This window comes from Peromyscus maniculatus, chromosome 1 (assembly GCF_049852395.1).
Source record: "Peromyscus maniculatus bairdii isolate BWxNUB_F1_BW_parent chromosome 1, HU_Pman_BW_mat_3.1, whole genome shotgun sequence".
In the NCBI taxonomy this organism is placed as follows: Eukaryota; Metazoa; Chordata; class Mammalia; order Rodentia; family Cricetidae; genus Peromyscus; species Peromyscus maniculatus.
Genome location: NC_134852.1, coordinates 87,666,923 through 87,684,135, shown reverse-complemented (window position 1 = coordinate 87,684,135; position 17,213 = coordinate 87,666,923). Strand labels below are relative to the sequence as shown.

Sequence of the window (17,213 nt, the reverse complement as noted above, 5' to 3'; positions counted from 1 at the left end):
AGGCATACATGCAGATAGAGTACTCATACACATAAAATAAATAAATCTTAAAAAAAAAACTTGGTAAAAAGTTCCTATAGGAAAAAATACCATTTAGAAGGCTGAAAGCCAAGTGGAAACATCAGTAAATATGGGGAATTCAACCCCTGGGAGTTTCACCCACAAATTGTGCACATGTTTCCATGTGAAAGGCTTAGTGCATCAAGGAAAATTTATTCAGCATTGTTTCAGGATTCTTCATGGACTGCTTTTTCATATAATACCAATCAGAGGTTGCAACACAGGTCAAACTCGCTCGCTATAAAATGTAGATTCTGCCTTCACTCCCATTTAGGTTCCTTTTACAGTGGTAACTGGAGGCTGGAAGCCCGTTGTTTGCTTACCAGTGGGATTGAAGACATACATTACTGAGCTGCTAAGGAACTCCTAAATCGCTGCGTACATGTTTGCAGCCCCTCACATGCCTGGGCTTTCTTTGGTGTGATTTTTTTTTCATTGTGTCCCTCTCTGCAATATAAAGCTGTAAAGTCACCATCTTCTTTCTCTGCCGCCCTTTTAGATAATTTTAGTCCAGAGCAGGAAAACAGTCAATAATATAGAGGACAGAACTAGGCAAGCATGCCAGCCAGGACAGGGGTGCCTAGGATCAGCAGCCGAAGGGGGAAATTCACAGGGGCTGAGTGAGATTAGAGACTTGGAGGATCATGAGCCTAGAGAGTACAAGGAAGATTGGAAAAACTGAAAGCACTGCTTGAAACAGAAAAGCAGAATGCAAAATGTAGCTATTTCATGACTGAGAAGCTCTGAACTCAGTAATGACAGAGAAAAACCCAGAGGTGAGAGCAGACAGAAAATTAGATATTGGTTTGCGGTATCATGTTGGTGTTTAGAGGGGGAATGCTATTTTTAAAAAGAATAGGGAAGGTCTAGGGACACGATGGTGGGAGAACAGCGCTCTCATTGGCTGCTTCATTACCCCGCATGCACTCAGGTGGAGTCAATTTGGAAGGTGTCCAGAGGGGAGCAATGAGCAGCAGAGACTGACAACGAGGAAAACAACAAGGATCAGGAGGCGTATGAAAGTGAGCAGAGATGGATAGCTGGGATATCTGTAACATCAGCTGGGAGGGTATTGAAATCGGCCCTAGTCAAGTGTAGCTAAGGAATGTGTTCCTTGGGTTGAAGCCCAAACATCCTTGGACCACATCCCCCACCTGGTGCGGACAAGTGCCAGCCAAGGAAGATGCTATTCCCTTCCCCTGCAGGGTGTCTTGGGGTGCCCATGGTGCGAGGACACATGCAGTTCTCACCTGACATTCTGTGTGGGGTTCCACCGCTCTGAGGGTAGCTCCCCACTCTGAGGGTCATCAACTAGTGGGTGGAATGCTCTTTTCCTTAAACTTAGTTTGATGAGCTGTCCAATAACTTAGGTTTGGGTGTCATCTACTCAGAAAAGACTTAATGTCTCTAAATGATCTTCTCCCTCCATTTGTAGGGGTCTGTCTTATTTTATTGTTCTCACAGACCATTGCAAAATATCTCTGTCTCTCTGTCTCTCTGTCTCTGTCTCTCTGTCTCTCTCCCTGTCTCTCTCTCTCTCTCTCTCTCTCTCTCTCTCTCTCTCTCTCTCTCTCTCTCTCTCTCTCTCTTCCTGTCCTATCCTCTCTTCTCTCTAATAAAGCCTATTCTAACTCTGGTAACCATGGCTTGTAATTCCTCTGCTCTCTTCCGCTGCCAGCCAAACCGCAGCCACCACAGTATCCGGCGCTAGCCACCAGCACTGCCGAATACCCTTTCAATGGATGTTTTGTTCATTTAATGCCTGTCTCCTGCTAGGATGTGAACCCCATAAGGTCAGAAGACTCATTTGCCATATTCCCCAGAGATTCCAAGTACTATTTGGTCCAATGACTGCTCACACTCAAAAGAAGAAAATAAGCTATTAAAATACAGTATATACTTGCCCGAATGCATGAACCACATGAACTTACTTAGTGTACAAAAGAATTTAAATGTTTTAATTCTACTTTTTTAGTGTAGATGTGTGTGTTTCTTTTATTTCTTTTGTTGTTGTTGTTGTTTTTCAGGACAGGGTTTCTCTGTGTAGCCCTGACTGTCCTGGAACTCACTCTGTAGATCAGGCTGGCCTCGAACTCAAGAGATCTACCTGTCTCTGCCACCCAAATACTGGGATTAAAGGTATAGGACACCACATCTAGCTATATGTTTCTTAAAAAAATAAATAAAAGAAAGCAAATTGATTATTTGAAAAGGCAGAGGCTAGCTTCAAAGTTTCAGAGCTTTATGCTGGGATCTGTGATTGTGGAGGCCATACTCTAATAACTATGCTATTTGTCATCTCTACTAATAAACACACAGTGATTGAATGAACACATACTGATTGAATGACTAAATGAAAACATGAATGAGTAAATGAAGAGGGATTTGAATTTAAAGCACCTGCCATATCGAAACAAGCATCATGTTGAAGTTGTTTGCATTTTCCCTGCTCTGTTCAGGACAGTTTCCAAGCTTCAGCCTTCAAGCATCACCATTGACTCCCTTAGGAAGTCCCCATGCTGGCTACCTGTGCAATGCTGAAGAGAGTCTCCATGCCATGGGCTGCCAGGAAGGCCTCCCTGCCGGACCGGAGGGTGACAACGTGCCTGAGACAGAGCAGGAGCCCGTGGCGGATCAGCACGTAGGTGTCGGTGACATCGTGGCTGTGCCAATCCTGATGTAGCCTGAGCAAGCTGGTGACATAGCCTCTGTTCACTGCCCTGCGGCTGTTAGACTCTGGAGAAAGAGGGAAAAGGTCATGCCAATCACAGCTCCCCAGGACGCAGTTGCCTGAGAATGCCACAGTGTGTCTCCCACATAATACTTATAAAGGTAATAATAACTTTTCGGTACATAAAACTGGCAGGTGTTATTTTAACCACATGATCAAAATCAACCTTTCTAATAATGGGACGTGGGCTTGTAACATGCCCCCTTGTTATGATGGCCTGAGAAGAACACAGCATTACTTCTATAGTATTCCTGCCAGAACACATGACCTTAATCTTAGCCTTGGGAAAGTCAGCAAACTCAGTGAGGTGAGTGCTATAAGACATGTAACCTAGGCTGTTCACAAATGTCAAGATAATAAAAGGAAGAAGACAAAAAACAGACTTGGAATGGGGTCAGAAAGAGATACAAATACATGCCACCTAAGAGCGATAGGTAATTATAATTCAGATAATGGGCCAAGTTAAAAAAAAAAATCATTTTGCTAGAAAAAGCATCAGTGACACGCAGGTTAAAATTTGAGTGAGGTTTGTAGATCACCTTGTTGCATGGTGTCAATCTTTATGTTACGTAGCTATTTCCTTCTGACTGCAACAGTCCCTCTTCCTCCTGGAGGGAGGCTCACAAGACAACTCACAAGATCCCCATGACCCTTTCTCCAAGGTTATATAAGCAGGAAGTAGCTCTAGTGATCAAGGAGACTCTTTTCCGGAGCAGCAGCCTGCAAGTTCTGAGGGGTACAGCTGTAATTCTCATGAGTCATTGCTCATGCTACTGGGGTGGGCTCTTGGGTAATACAGCTGTCTGAGTCACCCATGTCCCTGTAACTAACCTTTAACCCATGCTCCTGCAAAGTCACCGCAGTAAACTCATGGTTGCAGTCAGCTAGACTGAAGTAGAATCTTTTCTTTGATCTGTCCCGTCAGTGCCCTTTCTGTGATGAATATATGTTGATTCATGTCTCCACGGGGAAAATCACATAACACAATTGCCACCCAAAGACTGCTTGACAGAGCCATAGATAATGTGGAGGGGAGCTGTTGAATGGCTCCCGCTTTTGGCGGTAAGACATGCGGCTGAGTCTCATATATCTGAAGACGGGGGCATCCACAGGGACAGTCCCCATGTGGCGCCTTCCCCTCCATGTAGTATGGGATGGTGTGGCTCCTTGCTGTTGTGGATGTTGTGTGGTCTCTGCTTTGGATCGACAACACATGCAACTGATGCCAAGTCATCTGAGGGCTGAGTGCCCTTGGAGGAAATCACGAGGTGACTGTCTTCCTCCAAGGGGGCACAAAGTGGCTCATCTTGAGTCTAACATGGGTTTCAAGATGCATCCAGATGACTTCTGAGATAGAAAAGACACCTTTAATACCTGAAAGTAGTTCATGCTGAAATGGTTCAGAGAAGGGCTGTGGTAGCATCAGTGAGTGACATATAACTGAAGTGGAATTTTCTGACTGGGAAAAACTTCGCCCTTGTGGGGGAGGGGCTACACTGGGAGAAAGGCACATAGACACTCTCCTCAGCACCAGCATGAAAAGCAGAAAAGGCTCGGATGAGGCTGGGGTGTTTGCTTGCTGTTTATTATAGCTGATGGGACACAAGGGAGAGAGAGTACACATTAGATCTCGCTAACGAGCTCTTCCTGGGATCCCAAAACATGGAATCCATGGGAAGAATCAGACAGCAAGAGAGAAAGAGAATGAGATCAAAGAGATGGAGGGTACTTATTCAGCCCAACCTTTGATTCAGAGAAAGGGGATCCTTGACTATGCATGAAGATGGGGGCTTTAATAATGGAAACTGTCATAACCAGGGAACAGTCTATCTCTGAACTTCTGGAATTGGGGAAGAATCTTAAGCAAGCAATGGGAGAGTCCCTCACTGCTTTGCTTGTGAAGCTGACAGACATGGAGGCAGACAAGGTCAGTCTGAGTACTGTCCAAGTAGAAAAGCTGAGTAATGCAACTGCTCATCCTGCCTCGAGACAATGGCTTCATATGAGGTGATGCAAAGGTCCCTGATGGACAGGCTCATACAACCCAATAGGGATGTTTGATGGTCACTCAGTGAAGTCCTCATGAATATCAAAAATGGAGAGATAAGAGAGGATGGACACATATTACTGAAGGAATCAGGTGACAGGTTCTCTTTCATGCCCAGTTCACTGGGTCAGACAAGTTTGTGTTCACTGAAGAGTTAAATATATATATAAAATTCATCAGGGACCACAAGACTAGCTTGGAGCTTTAGCAGCTCTGGAAAGACCCATAGTAGGGCAGAATTTAAGGTCAGAGGAGCTCTGAAAGATCAGACATGTAAGTCATCTTCATGAGGCATAGGTCATGTATTTCACCTTACACACTGGTATCCTGGATGTGGAAGCTGTTCTCTCAGGCTGGGTCCTTTCAGCAGCCAGGTGTGGCTGAGAAAGAAGCGACGGGTGCTGTCCTGGGGCCTGTCAGACCCAGGGAGCCAGCTTTCAAATTGCCTTCTAAATGTCCATAGATCACTGCTGCTGTCAGCCTCAGTTATGGGGAGAAGCTTCCCTTTTCTTTGCAAAAGGCCGTGGTTACTTCAGAGACTCATAACCTGTTAAGCTGCTGAGAATAAGTGGCAGTTACTGTGACATAGTAGTTCAACGCTTCCGTAAGTGGAAGAAAACAAGCAGACATCCACATCACCTTCTCCAAGGTTCAGAGAACGCCTCTTCTCGAGGCCCAGGAAGCTCACAAAACTACTGAATCAACAAGATGCCCTTCTCCAAAGTTATATAAACAGTAAACAGTTGTGGCGCAAAGACTGTTCAGTAGAGCAACTGCCTGCCGGCTGGGACAGGAAGTGCCACCCACGCAGGTCTGTGAGTTGAGTCGTGACCTATGCAGGGATCCAGTGTTTGGGTGACACAGCTGCCTGAGATTCTTGTGCCCTTATAAGTGACCCATTATTCAAATCCTGTAAGTAATGCCCCCAAATTAATCGGTTCCCCCAAGATAGACTTTCAACAGAGCCAGTGCTTTGGTCTGTCATTTCCTATCTGAGAAGAATAGACATTTGTAACTCCCCAGGAAAAGTTACACAACCGTTTATTTTTAGATTTTGTTAAACAGAGGTTATACAATAAAATATCCTACTTTTTTGTAAATTCACTATTAAAACTATGAATGTCTTTAAGTTATTCTTAGAAAAAAGGAAATGTTGGAAAAGAAAGGGGGAGATGAGGAAAGGTGAGAAAGAAAAGGAGGGAAGACGAGAACGAAGGAAGGTGGAGGAAAGAAGTGGGTATTTTCATATTTCCACTCTTCTCTGTGTCTCTAAAGGCTGGATGGGGGAACAGACCAAGTCAGACACCTCATCTTGAAGGGTTATCACTGGTAGGAGACATGCTAGGTGCTTTTCCCAGAGTAGAGAGGCCAGTTAATGGGCAATCACAGGGTCACATGTTCAGTTAATATAGTTACTCTGCCATCATCCACTTTCAGGCATTGCTTTATTTTGGAACCTCATTATACCACATCACCTCTGGCCTAGTGAAACCTTCCCCTCTCCAGGAATGAATCCAATATGATGCACTTGATCCTCAACTCATGGACCCTAAGCATGCACTTCATTAACTATCAGTCAGATCTAAAGGACAAACCAAAGTCACAGAAGTAAGTTCTCCTCACTCCATACTCCTTTGAAGGAGTCAGTCCACAACCTCTATGGACAAGCCCTTAAATAGACCATGGCCCTAAGTGAAGGTGTGGTCCCTTCACATTCTCTCTTCCAACACACATTGACTTCCTGCCACACCCGGATTCCTTTTTAGCACCTATGGACATCCCACTTTTCTCTGGGTCTGAAACTGATGACTGATGCTGTAACAACTTGTGTCTGGTTCTGTTGTATCTTCTGTTCAACACACCAAACCGAACCTCCCCTTGGTCAGCACTGTCCTTGTGAATGGCTGTCTTAGCTTATGGCTCCTCTAGACAGAAGGACTCTAAGACCAAAGTATAAAGAAATCACAGCTGAAGGCTGGGCTCCGAACAAGAAGGGAACTCACTATCAAACACCAAGATGGGCTGTAGGAGAAGAGCAAGCCGCTCTGATGATGTTCAGGCCAAGGCTGAAAGTCCGCCCTAGAGGGTTGTCCTATGGGGCTTCCCATCCATATCTGATAGAAGTTTAACAGAGTTCTGCCTTCCCCTCCTCCACATGGTGATTTCTCTGTCTCAGCTCAGTTTTCCTGGTGATCTCCACTGAGACTATTATATGGATCTGTCTATCAAAACACCTTGTCAATTGTCTCTGAAGAAACAAACACACAGCCAAGAACAGTCCAAGATATCTCTGTCAACAGTCAGCCCATGCTGTTCTTCAGGTTAACTTCCCTGAGCTACAGAGTGAATGAATGAGTGTGGGAGTGTCAACCCAATCAAAGGAGTGTGGGCCTTAGAGCGTCTACAAGCCAAATGAGGCATGCTGTGGGGCTCTAGAGGACTGACTCTGTGAGTCTGCCACAGATGTTCAAATCCTGCCCTTCTCTCGAGGCTACATGGCTCCATTATATGAACCACTCATGCTGGTTTACGAGACAGTATGTGCTCCTAGCCAAATGTGTGTGAGAGAGCTCCCCTGAGCTGTAATCAAAAGAGCTTCAAGTATTATTTTTCCACAAGACCATGTAAGTGCACAGCAGTGTAAAAAAACAACATGGAAATTCACCGCTGCATTCCATGGAGGTTTTTTTTCTCATAACATTAACAGATCTTTTATTTTGCTTGTTTATAACATTTTAAGTTGCAGGCCTTCACTTAGCACCCCTGAGAGTTTTGACCTGGGTGAGGAGTTGATTTTATTTTCGTTTTTCTTTTTATAGCATTCCATGCAGCCATGACCCTGAATCGGGAGTGATAAGACTTATGTCTGGTGATATGTTTGTGAAAGATTTAAAGCTCTTCCAATGCTTCCTTTAACAAATTATTCCTTTGTATAAAAAAAAAAAAGCATTTCTTGCTTTGGATGATCTCAGCCACATAGTTCTAGAATTCTTTGCTGCCTAAATGAGGTTCCAGTCTACCTGATATCTAATGTTTAAAAGAAAATTGGGGACTAACAAGGAGGTATTCAAGGAAAGTATCTCTTTGTGAAAAGTGCCAGAAATGGCAAATGTGGAACACAGGGCCCCTGTATGCAGTGGAAGGTGGATGACATTTGTCTTTATCTATTCTAAGGCAATGAGACCAATAATACATCATCCTAATGACCTTCATTCATTATTCATTTTGGGTAAGAAGGAGTGAGTAATGGAGATAAAAGGTCTTTAATTGTCCAAGAGAAAAATCTCTTTTCAAACAACAATGATTTTATTCATGGTTTTCCTGTTAATCCCCAACAAGCCACCATGTTTACTAACATCTGAAGCGACTAAACCTCCTTCTTTGCTGACCCCACATCAGTCAATCAATCTCTGAGAATAGTTTGGGAAGTTTTGCAAAAGTCAATACGTGTCTAACACCAGACAAGTGGAGATTCATCAAACTTTGGAAAAGCAAAAGTGGAGAAGAGCCAAAGAATGAAATGAGGGTCGCTAGGATCAACAACTCAGAGGAGTTCCTGGGAGATTTGAAAGAAAAACACCACTTCTCAGAGCAGAAAAATATTCAGGAGAAAATGTGAGTTTTCAGACACAGCTCTGGGTGAGCTCAGAATCTTGGGAACTCTAAGCTCCCCAACTGTGTATCAGATGTAAGCATGTGCACACACAAACACACATCTTAATTTCCTGGAAAGTTGAGATGAGGTACATAGATTGAAAGATGGGAGTAGAATTTAAAGACAGAGGAAAATCCTAAGGCCTTGTATCTTTCTGTTTCCTGGGCATTGCTGGTTTGGTTGGCCACACCAGCTACAGTTAATGATCTTTGGCCCATGTTCCATTATGGAATCCCTGAACAGCAGAGACTTGATTAATTTTTTTCACTCCAATTCACCTTTCTGTATTCTACTCACCTCTCTGGGTTATGTCCTCTCGGAGCCTTCCTTACTTTTAGCTAATTCTCGGTCTGAAACATGGTCTACTGGTATCCTTATTTGGTATCCTCAATTTTACTCAAAGCAATTTTAATTGGAGTTCAAATGTTTTCCTTATGAGAGGTACCCACTGGTGCATTTTTTTGCACTCAGGTAAAAAGAAAAATATGAAGAAACCAGAAAAAAAATGCTAAAGTATCAATGGTACTTAGCTACAAGAAGGGGTATTGGTGATCCTGTTTGCCTGTTCAGATTCTTCTAACATTTTTACTCCAAATATTCTACAATACATTTAAATAATTAGGAGAGTAAGGGGGCAATAATTTTGTGATTTGGAGCTACAAACTAGTAGCCCATAGACTTTTGGTGTGTGCCATGTTGTCAATGTTTAATCACAGGGCAAGCAGGCCTGCAGGTTACCATAGCAACCACCTCACCTTTTGTCTTACCCCATCTCCTTTAAAAGTGAATTATCTAGCTAGCCCCTGAAGGCATTGGTGAACAGAACCATCTTTACAAAGATATTTGTCTTCTAAACAGGAAAGCCTAGAGACCTTTCAGCCTCAAAGGATTGACTTTCTCCTGGAGAATCTGGAGCCTCACAGCAGCTGCTTGTGAGAAATGCTCAGTCTAGATTAGTACATCCACAAGCATCCCACTGCTCTGCTTTCTCATTTGGCAAAGGTAAAGGGAGCTGTCTGTCATCACTGTTCTTTATTCCCATACCTCAGGACTGGGTCATCCCTTTAGAGGTAGAATTGAGGTCCTTCAGCAAAGGAAATGTAGGACTCTGCAGCAGAAGATCATGTGACACCATAACAGCTACATTAAGAAATAAGACAACCAGATCGGTGGAAACCGCTAAAGTCATCTTTGCCATCCACAAGCATTCATCCCTGCTTTGCTGGTCCTGATCCTTGCCCTTAGCTTTCTGTCAGCTGTCTACCTGGAGTCCTGTACAAGGCTGGGCTCTACCAATTCTGGCTGGGCAACATTGAGCCTGTTATTCCACACCTCCACTGTTCAGTCTTTTATCTGAAAGGCAAAAATCAATAAGAGCTTCTTCATTCTTAATTTGAGAAAATTAACTGAGATAATACCATAAAGCAAGCCATCTAATGCTGGACACACAATAACTGCTCAATATCTGCCACCGGTAAAAATCATCATCATCAACATGACCAGCACTGTTTAGGATTCTAATAATCCCTCAGTTCTCGTGCACAACAAAGTAGCAAATGCCCCATATGTGAGTATGTTTCTTTTGAAATCCCCATGCAAGAACAGAAGCATCAGGGTCATATAGCTTTTGGGTTGAACATTCACTATACCATCCTAGCTATATAATCTTGATTGCATTATTGAGTACTATGCTTTGAATGCATTTACAGTCGAAACATGCTCCTTCCTGCCTCCCCTGCTAATTCAGAGGTGGCCTGTGTGGTTCAAGGTAAATGCATAGATGTGAGTCCCCAGCTATAAGATAAAGAACAAGTTATATATTCCCAAAATACATTGACACAGTGTTAAAATTTCCATTCCAAAGAGCAGTGGGGCATAGAGAGTGGGAATGGTGCCACCAGAAGACCAATAATCACTGCAGGGACTATGTGGTGAGCCAGTCAGCTCACCATAACAGACAGCAAACAGAGGGATTCAGGAAGGGGCAGGGCATGATAGGCACCAAAGATGTGACCCCAGTAACTACTTCATCAAGCTAGGACTCTCCTCCTAAAGTTTTCCAAACATTCCAACACAGCACTGACCAGCTGGACGCCCAGGTTCCAACACTTGATTCTGTGAGGATATTTCATATTCAGACCATTACAACTGCTCTTCGCCCCCCCATTCAAAGTAAAACATTATTTCTGGCTCTCAGTTGACAAGAAAATAGAACATTTCCATTGTATATATGCTTGTGCCACAGTGTAATCTTTTGATTTCCCAGAAGCAACTTGCAGGTCCATAAAGTCAGAAAGCATGCTTAATTATTGTGTCCTGATTTTATACACTTATGCATTATAATCGATGTTTATCCCCATGTTACATAACCACATTAGGCTTTAAATCATTGTTTCTTAGTCAGACTTTCATGACATGACTAGCCATTTTTTGAAAATTTTCAGAGAATGGGAATTCTGTGAAGGATGTGGTTCCTGAATGGAATGCTTAGGAGCAAGCGGGCATTTCCTATATCTTTATAAAGTAACTTCTTCTTTATAAAGTACATCAATCATACCACAGGGACACATGCTCAGCTATGTTCAGAGCAGCATTGTTCATAATAACCAGAACCTAGAAACAACCTAGATGACCCTAAACTGAATAGTGGATTAAGAGAATGTGGTACATACACACAATGGAGTACTACTACTCTTGAGTGTAATGAGTTATATGTGTATAAGAATAAATGAGAAGACTAAAGGCCTTCTGACACTTCGAGGTGGAAAGATAAGTTCAGCTACATTGTATGCTCTACCATGCTATCTTGGGAAATTCCAAACTGTAAAGATCAAAGAGTTCTATGCTTGGTTCAGAAAATTTCTAAAAGTCCGTTTTCTGAGCACATGTAAGCTCTTCCTTCTCAAGAAATAAAACTTGGAGTGGATGATCACTTAGAAAGGCTCATCAAATCACACTGTTGGAGTGATATATTGTGTGCCCTAATAACCATGTGAGCCACACACTGTACCTCCCAAGGTCTTCTCGCAAGCCTTCTCCTCACTGACTACCAACCAGGGACAATCACATCACAAAATTTGTTCAGTTCCAATCAGGACTTCATACTGAAACATGCACTTTGACCCACAGCACTCAAGTCCCACAATATCCCACCTGGAACTCCCAGTTCTGAGACATCCCAAGGCTCAAGATAAAGATGTCCCTACTTACAATATGTACTGTGTGCACCTTTGCCATAGATCGTTTCGGTGAATTTCTCAGTGAGCCAATTTAGAAGATATTTCTGGACAAAATAGCCTTTCCCAAGGCTTCCAAATCACATTATAAGACAATGAGCTGCCTGTTTTCCCACTGTAATACCAGGTACAAGGGGAACTATTTATTTACTGAATGTTTCCTATGTGCTGAGCATCAGTTAATTGTTTCACATGGATCACCTCGTTTGTCTTATGGAAGTGCTGAAGGCTAAGCATTATGTGTCTCCCTTTACAAATGAAGATGCAGAATCTGAGGGATGTTGAAAGGCTTATGGAAGTCCATCAAGCTTATACATGGCATCTCTGGGATTCCAATGGACTCTGCCATCTGACTGCAGAGCTGACATCCTATGCTGTCCCCAAACCGTGGATGCCCCAGTTAGCATCCAATCTTGCATCTGGTACAAACACTGGACTCTTCCCAGTACAGCTTAACTTCTTGTAAAATGTTTCTGGAAGGCTGCTGGAGATAAAGCCTAAGGGTCTCAGAATAAATGGGTTTCTCTCCCCATCTTCCATCTGCCTGTTTCTTCCCCAGTTCTAGTGAGAAGCCAGTTCCAGAAGGTTCATGGTCCCAAATAAGTAGCCAACAATTACTCATGTCACTCGAGGCAATGTCTGGAGGGTTGAGGGGTGTCTTCCTGATACCCAGAGGGAAACTAGGTGAGGCCGGGCCAGAAGTCGGGTTCAGAATGTCACAAAAGTGCTCTGATTTTGAGAAGGAGAGGCCTAAAGTCATCTTCACTCATTCACTCGCTCTGTGGCTACAGCAGAGGTGTGGCTCCTACATAGAGGAGCAGCAGCGAGATGCAGACTTCAACATAACCAGACACTATCAGGAGGGCAAACCACACTCCATCATTTGTTGCCCAAACAAAAGTGATGACGTCGAATTCGCAGGTGCTCCTTTCTCTGTCTTGTAGATACATTTCAGTAAACTTGCCCATAAAGTGAGTATTGGTTTCAAGCAAACCTTGTTTCCCTATCACCTGCCTTCATAAACTTAAGAACACTTTCTCTTAGTGCCAGGAATGGTGGATCAGACAGGGAAGGAGCCACCCATAGTGTTTTTACAAATGGTTTTGAATCTAAATGGTTTTTAAATCTGAAGCGCCTCTTAGTAGCTTGTTATGACATAGTTCCACATCAGAGGAAGGTTTTTCTTCAGGTAAGCCTTGCAGTTGGTATCTGCCTCTCTCTGCAGAATGTAAGCCTTGCAGTTGGTATCTGCCTCTCCCTGCAGAATGTAAGCCTTGCAGTTGGCATCTGCCTCTCCCTGCAGAATGGGGGATATACCATTCCTCGTCCTTCTGTGCTCACTGCCCGGTGCAGGACGCTTGGCAGCCACGCTGCACTCCACGAGAGAAAGGCCACTAGAACAAAGATCCTCTGGTTCCACATTCCACAAATCAATATTCTCATACCATAATTTATTGATATTTTTTCTTTTTTGTGTGTTTCTGAGGCTGGAGCCTAAGGCAGGCCCAAACTATACCACTGAGCTGTGATTTAATCACTTTTTTAAAAACTTTTATTTTATTGATTGATTGACTGAGATAGGGTCTCACTAATTGCCAGGCTTTGAACTCACACTCCTCCTACAGCTTCTTGAGTAGCTAAAATGACAAGCGTGACTTATACTTTTCTCAATTCTAAAACACACCTTCCATGTTCTTTCAAATGGTAAGGTGTTACCAATATACTGCCTATTGCAGTTGGCAGCATTTTTTTCACTCTTAGTGGTATGTGGATATTGATGCACCTTTCAGTTGGTACAAGAAAATATTATCTAATATTTTTTATCTAAAATCAATTGATTCCCAGCAATGGGCAACAACCTGGATGGTTTACTTTGCATGCACAAAAAAACAGAGACCTTTTCCCTCCAAACCAAATCCTGCTGCTGCTGCTGCTGCTGCTGCTGCTGCTGCTGCTGCTGCTGCTGCTGCTGCTTTAGGCAATGAATTAGCAACTAAAATCATGCTCACACACCTAGGATGCTGTATTAATTCACTCAACAAACATTTATTTAGCACCAGTGATATGCCAATATGTTCCTGGAACTATTGCTGTCACTAGGAACACAGCTAAAAACAACATGACATCCCAGATCTCACGGGACATGCCTGAGTGTGAAGGTCGTGGAGGGGTGCAGGTGCCAACATCCACGGAAACTTCTGGAAGTGGCCAGTGGAAACTGAAGGGATCTTCCAGGGACTGGTTGGGCAGCTATGTTAAACTATGTGGTCAGGGAAGACTTTGCAGATGTGGAACCTGGGGCTGAGACCCACATTGTAAGGAGTTACGAGGCAGAACCTACAACTAGGACGTTCCTGAAATCCAGAGAGCACAGCAAATGGAAACAGTCAAAACTCAGTGAGGAAAAATAACAAAAATCAGAGGAGCTAAAGCCAGGGGGCCAAGTGAAGGGAGAAGTTATCGGGGCACGCACACTTTGAGAGCCATTGCACAGAGGTACACAGACCTGAAGGAAGATGTCAGGCCAGAGTTTTCTCACCCTTCATGATTGTTTGTCTTTAGCATCTCTGCAAAGAGACCCAAGAAATGAGGAGCTTTGCCTTGAAGCTTCAGGGACATTCCCATGCATCCATAGTTGGGCTTTGAGCTTATTCTCTTAATGGATAAGAAGGTGCTCACCAAGCTCCAAGAATAACTGTTACCCCTGCTGAGGCCCCGTGGGAAACCCTGTCCCTCACTGCCCTTGGCTGCTTCCACTGCCAGTGCATCAGAGGACACCTGAAGGAGACAGCCAGGATTTACAGCTGCAAGGAAGGAAACAGAGCCTTCCTCCCCTGCCCTCTCTGCCGGTTGATACATGAGGCACCTGTGTGCTATGGCCCCTTCTGCTTCAGGCCACAATGCAGTTGAGTACTGTGGACTTCAAGGAAGCAAATTGTGTGGTTTTATAGACATCATGCAATTTAGCCCATGCTTCATGGAACCTCCAGGCTCTAGTATGTGAGGAGGAGCAAAGAGCACACACATCTAGCCTTCTGCCTCTGGCCTTGTCATCCAATAGCACATCACTATGAAATGCCAAGTCCTTGAGCCTTCGGCATGCTCCTTTGAACTCAGCTCCAATCACTATCAACCTTTCCATTCTCTCGACTATCATCTGGAATATACCAACAATGACCTCCTCCAAGACCCCTGTCTCCATTCTCTCTTCCTGCACAGCCCATCTTACTAAAGCACAACATGGAAGCTTTACATATATGCATGCGCGCGCGCGCGCGCGCACACACACACACACACACACACACACACACACACACACACACACACAGAGACAGACAGAGATACACACATTGCCACCAAAAAGTAGATGGTAATGGCTCCAGGAAATGTGGAAGGGATAAGGTTCCAGGAGAGGTCTGGGATTATGAACAGGAGCTAAGGGAGAGGTTGAGTGGCATCTCTAACCCTCACTGCCATCCATTTATATACACATCTCTGCCAATATTTCATTGAAAATCATTTGCTTAAGAAATGGATTTGAGCCGGGCGGTGGTGGCGCACGCCTTTAATCCCAGCACTCGGGAGGCAGAGCCAGGCGAATCTCTGTGAGTTCGAGGCCAGCCTGGGCTACCAAGTGAGTCCCAGGAAAGGCGCAAAGCTACGCAGAGAAACCCTGTCTCGAAAAACCCAAAAAAAAAAAAAAAAAAAAAAAAAAAGAAATGGATTTGAAACCTTCTGGAATAAAAATAAATGGATATATTTTATTCCCAACACACCCAATGCATATTATGCAGCTATGAAGAGCTTGGCCAACCTCTCTGAGCCTCAAGAGAGCAAGACTCTCAACCCTCCATTGTGGGCATCTGGATCTGGATATTACTTATTGTAGGGGGACCATCCTAAGCATTGTAGTATGTCAGTAGCAAATTTTGTCTCTATTCCATAGCTTCCAGGAGCAACCCTCCCACAGATATGATACTTACAACATCCTCAGCCTCAATAAATGTTCCTTCAGGGGCAAAAATCAATCACATTGAAAGTCATTGTCGTAGAATTGTTAAATATTTACCTGTCTTATAGGACTGTTTCGGGCATTAAATGAGGTAATATATGAAAAGATGCTTTGTAACCTGCTACTTCTAGAAGCTGTAGGAAAGAGTTGATGTGCATCTTGACACAAATAAATAATCATACAGTCAATCCTGGATGTGGTGAGGAAGCAGTCATGTGCCTCTAGAGCTGGGGAATGTTTATCTTTTTGTCTATCCCTTTAAATCTTTGTGAGACTTTATCTTTGTCAACCCACAGCCAGCCATCAATTATGCCAGAATGATACAAGTTCTAAAATCTAAAGGGTTTAAAATGCCACAGCCCCGAGGGTTAACTCCTGAGTGCCCAGAATGAAAACAAAGGAGGTGGATATTGATGGACCAAAGGGGACCAGATTTGCATGTATTTGTGTGTTTGTTCATTCCTTTGCTTATTCAAAGAACTTGCTCTGAATGCCTGCTGTATAAAAATACATTAGAGTTAATGGCTTAAGAAATAAGGATTAACGAAATACAGTCCCCAGGGTTGAGGCTCACTCCCTGTAAACTAAGGGTCAGCACACAGCCCACAGCCTATTTTTATAAAGTTTTATGGGGACACAGTCATAGCTATTCCTTTATGTGCTTCCTATAGCTGCTCTGCCCTCTCAGGGCAAAGAGAAACAGCTATTACAGAAACTGTGTGGTCCACAAACTCTAAACTATTTTCTGTGAGTCCTTTCCCAGAAAAGGCTTCTGCAGAGAAGATGGACACTAAAAACAACCAGGTGTCATTCAATGCAGGGGACAGATCTTAGGAGACTAATTTAAATCTGAACATCAACTCCTGAAACCTCCAGTGGCAGGAATGATAAACTAACATAGACGTTTAACAAAAATCCAGTGCCCTGCTCCCATTCCTGGTACATCACCTATTTCTGTGTTACTCACTGTTTTTCTTAAAGGGGACAGACCTGCCTACCTTGATAGCCATGTCTCCATGGATGCTACAGTTTGACCCCACAGTATCATGAGAGGAGATATCATGACTACTATGTAAACACTGGTCTCTACCATGTCTTGCCCTTATGGAGATTATGTTACGCAATTATATCAAATTCATGCCCTCTTCATCCATGACTTGGAACCTTGGACACTTTTACAATCTTTTCAAAAGAGCGCTATGGCCCAAACTTGCAGGCAAACACTAGGATACAGGGAAAGCCCTGGAGACAGAGGTAGTAAAAGATAGCATCCTGCCTGTGTATAAGAACAGATCCTTGCTAACAACTCCATGGCAATTATAATTTGTAGCCAAGTTTTGCATCCAGCAGGAGCATCGTCATCACCACCATCCACAGCTCTGTTAAGACCCATGATAGTCACCTCTGAAAAGTTTGACCATCACAGGAAGGGGATCTAGTACAACTCGACTGTCCTCAATGTCTCGGGTTCA

The 17,213-nt window shown here is 43.6% G+C and overlaps 1 protein-coding gene across 1 annotated transcript in view; it reads right to left on the bottom strand.

The window, feature by feature from the left end:
• Agbl1 (AGBL carboxypeptidase 1) overlaps positions 1-17,213 on the bottom strand; it is an 835,836-nt gene that overhangs the window by 676,680 nt on the left and 141,943 nt on the right. Inside the window, exon 7 of the mRNA XM_076545344.1 lies at positions 2,588-2,796. Within this exon, the coding sequence (XP_076401459.1) occupies positions 2,588-2,796 (209 nt within the window). The remainder of the gene's footprint in view (positions 1-2,587; positions 2,797-17,213) is intronic.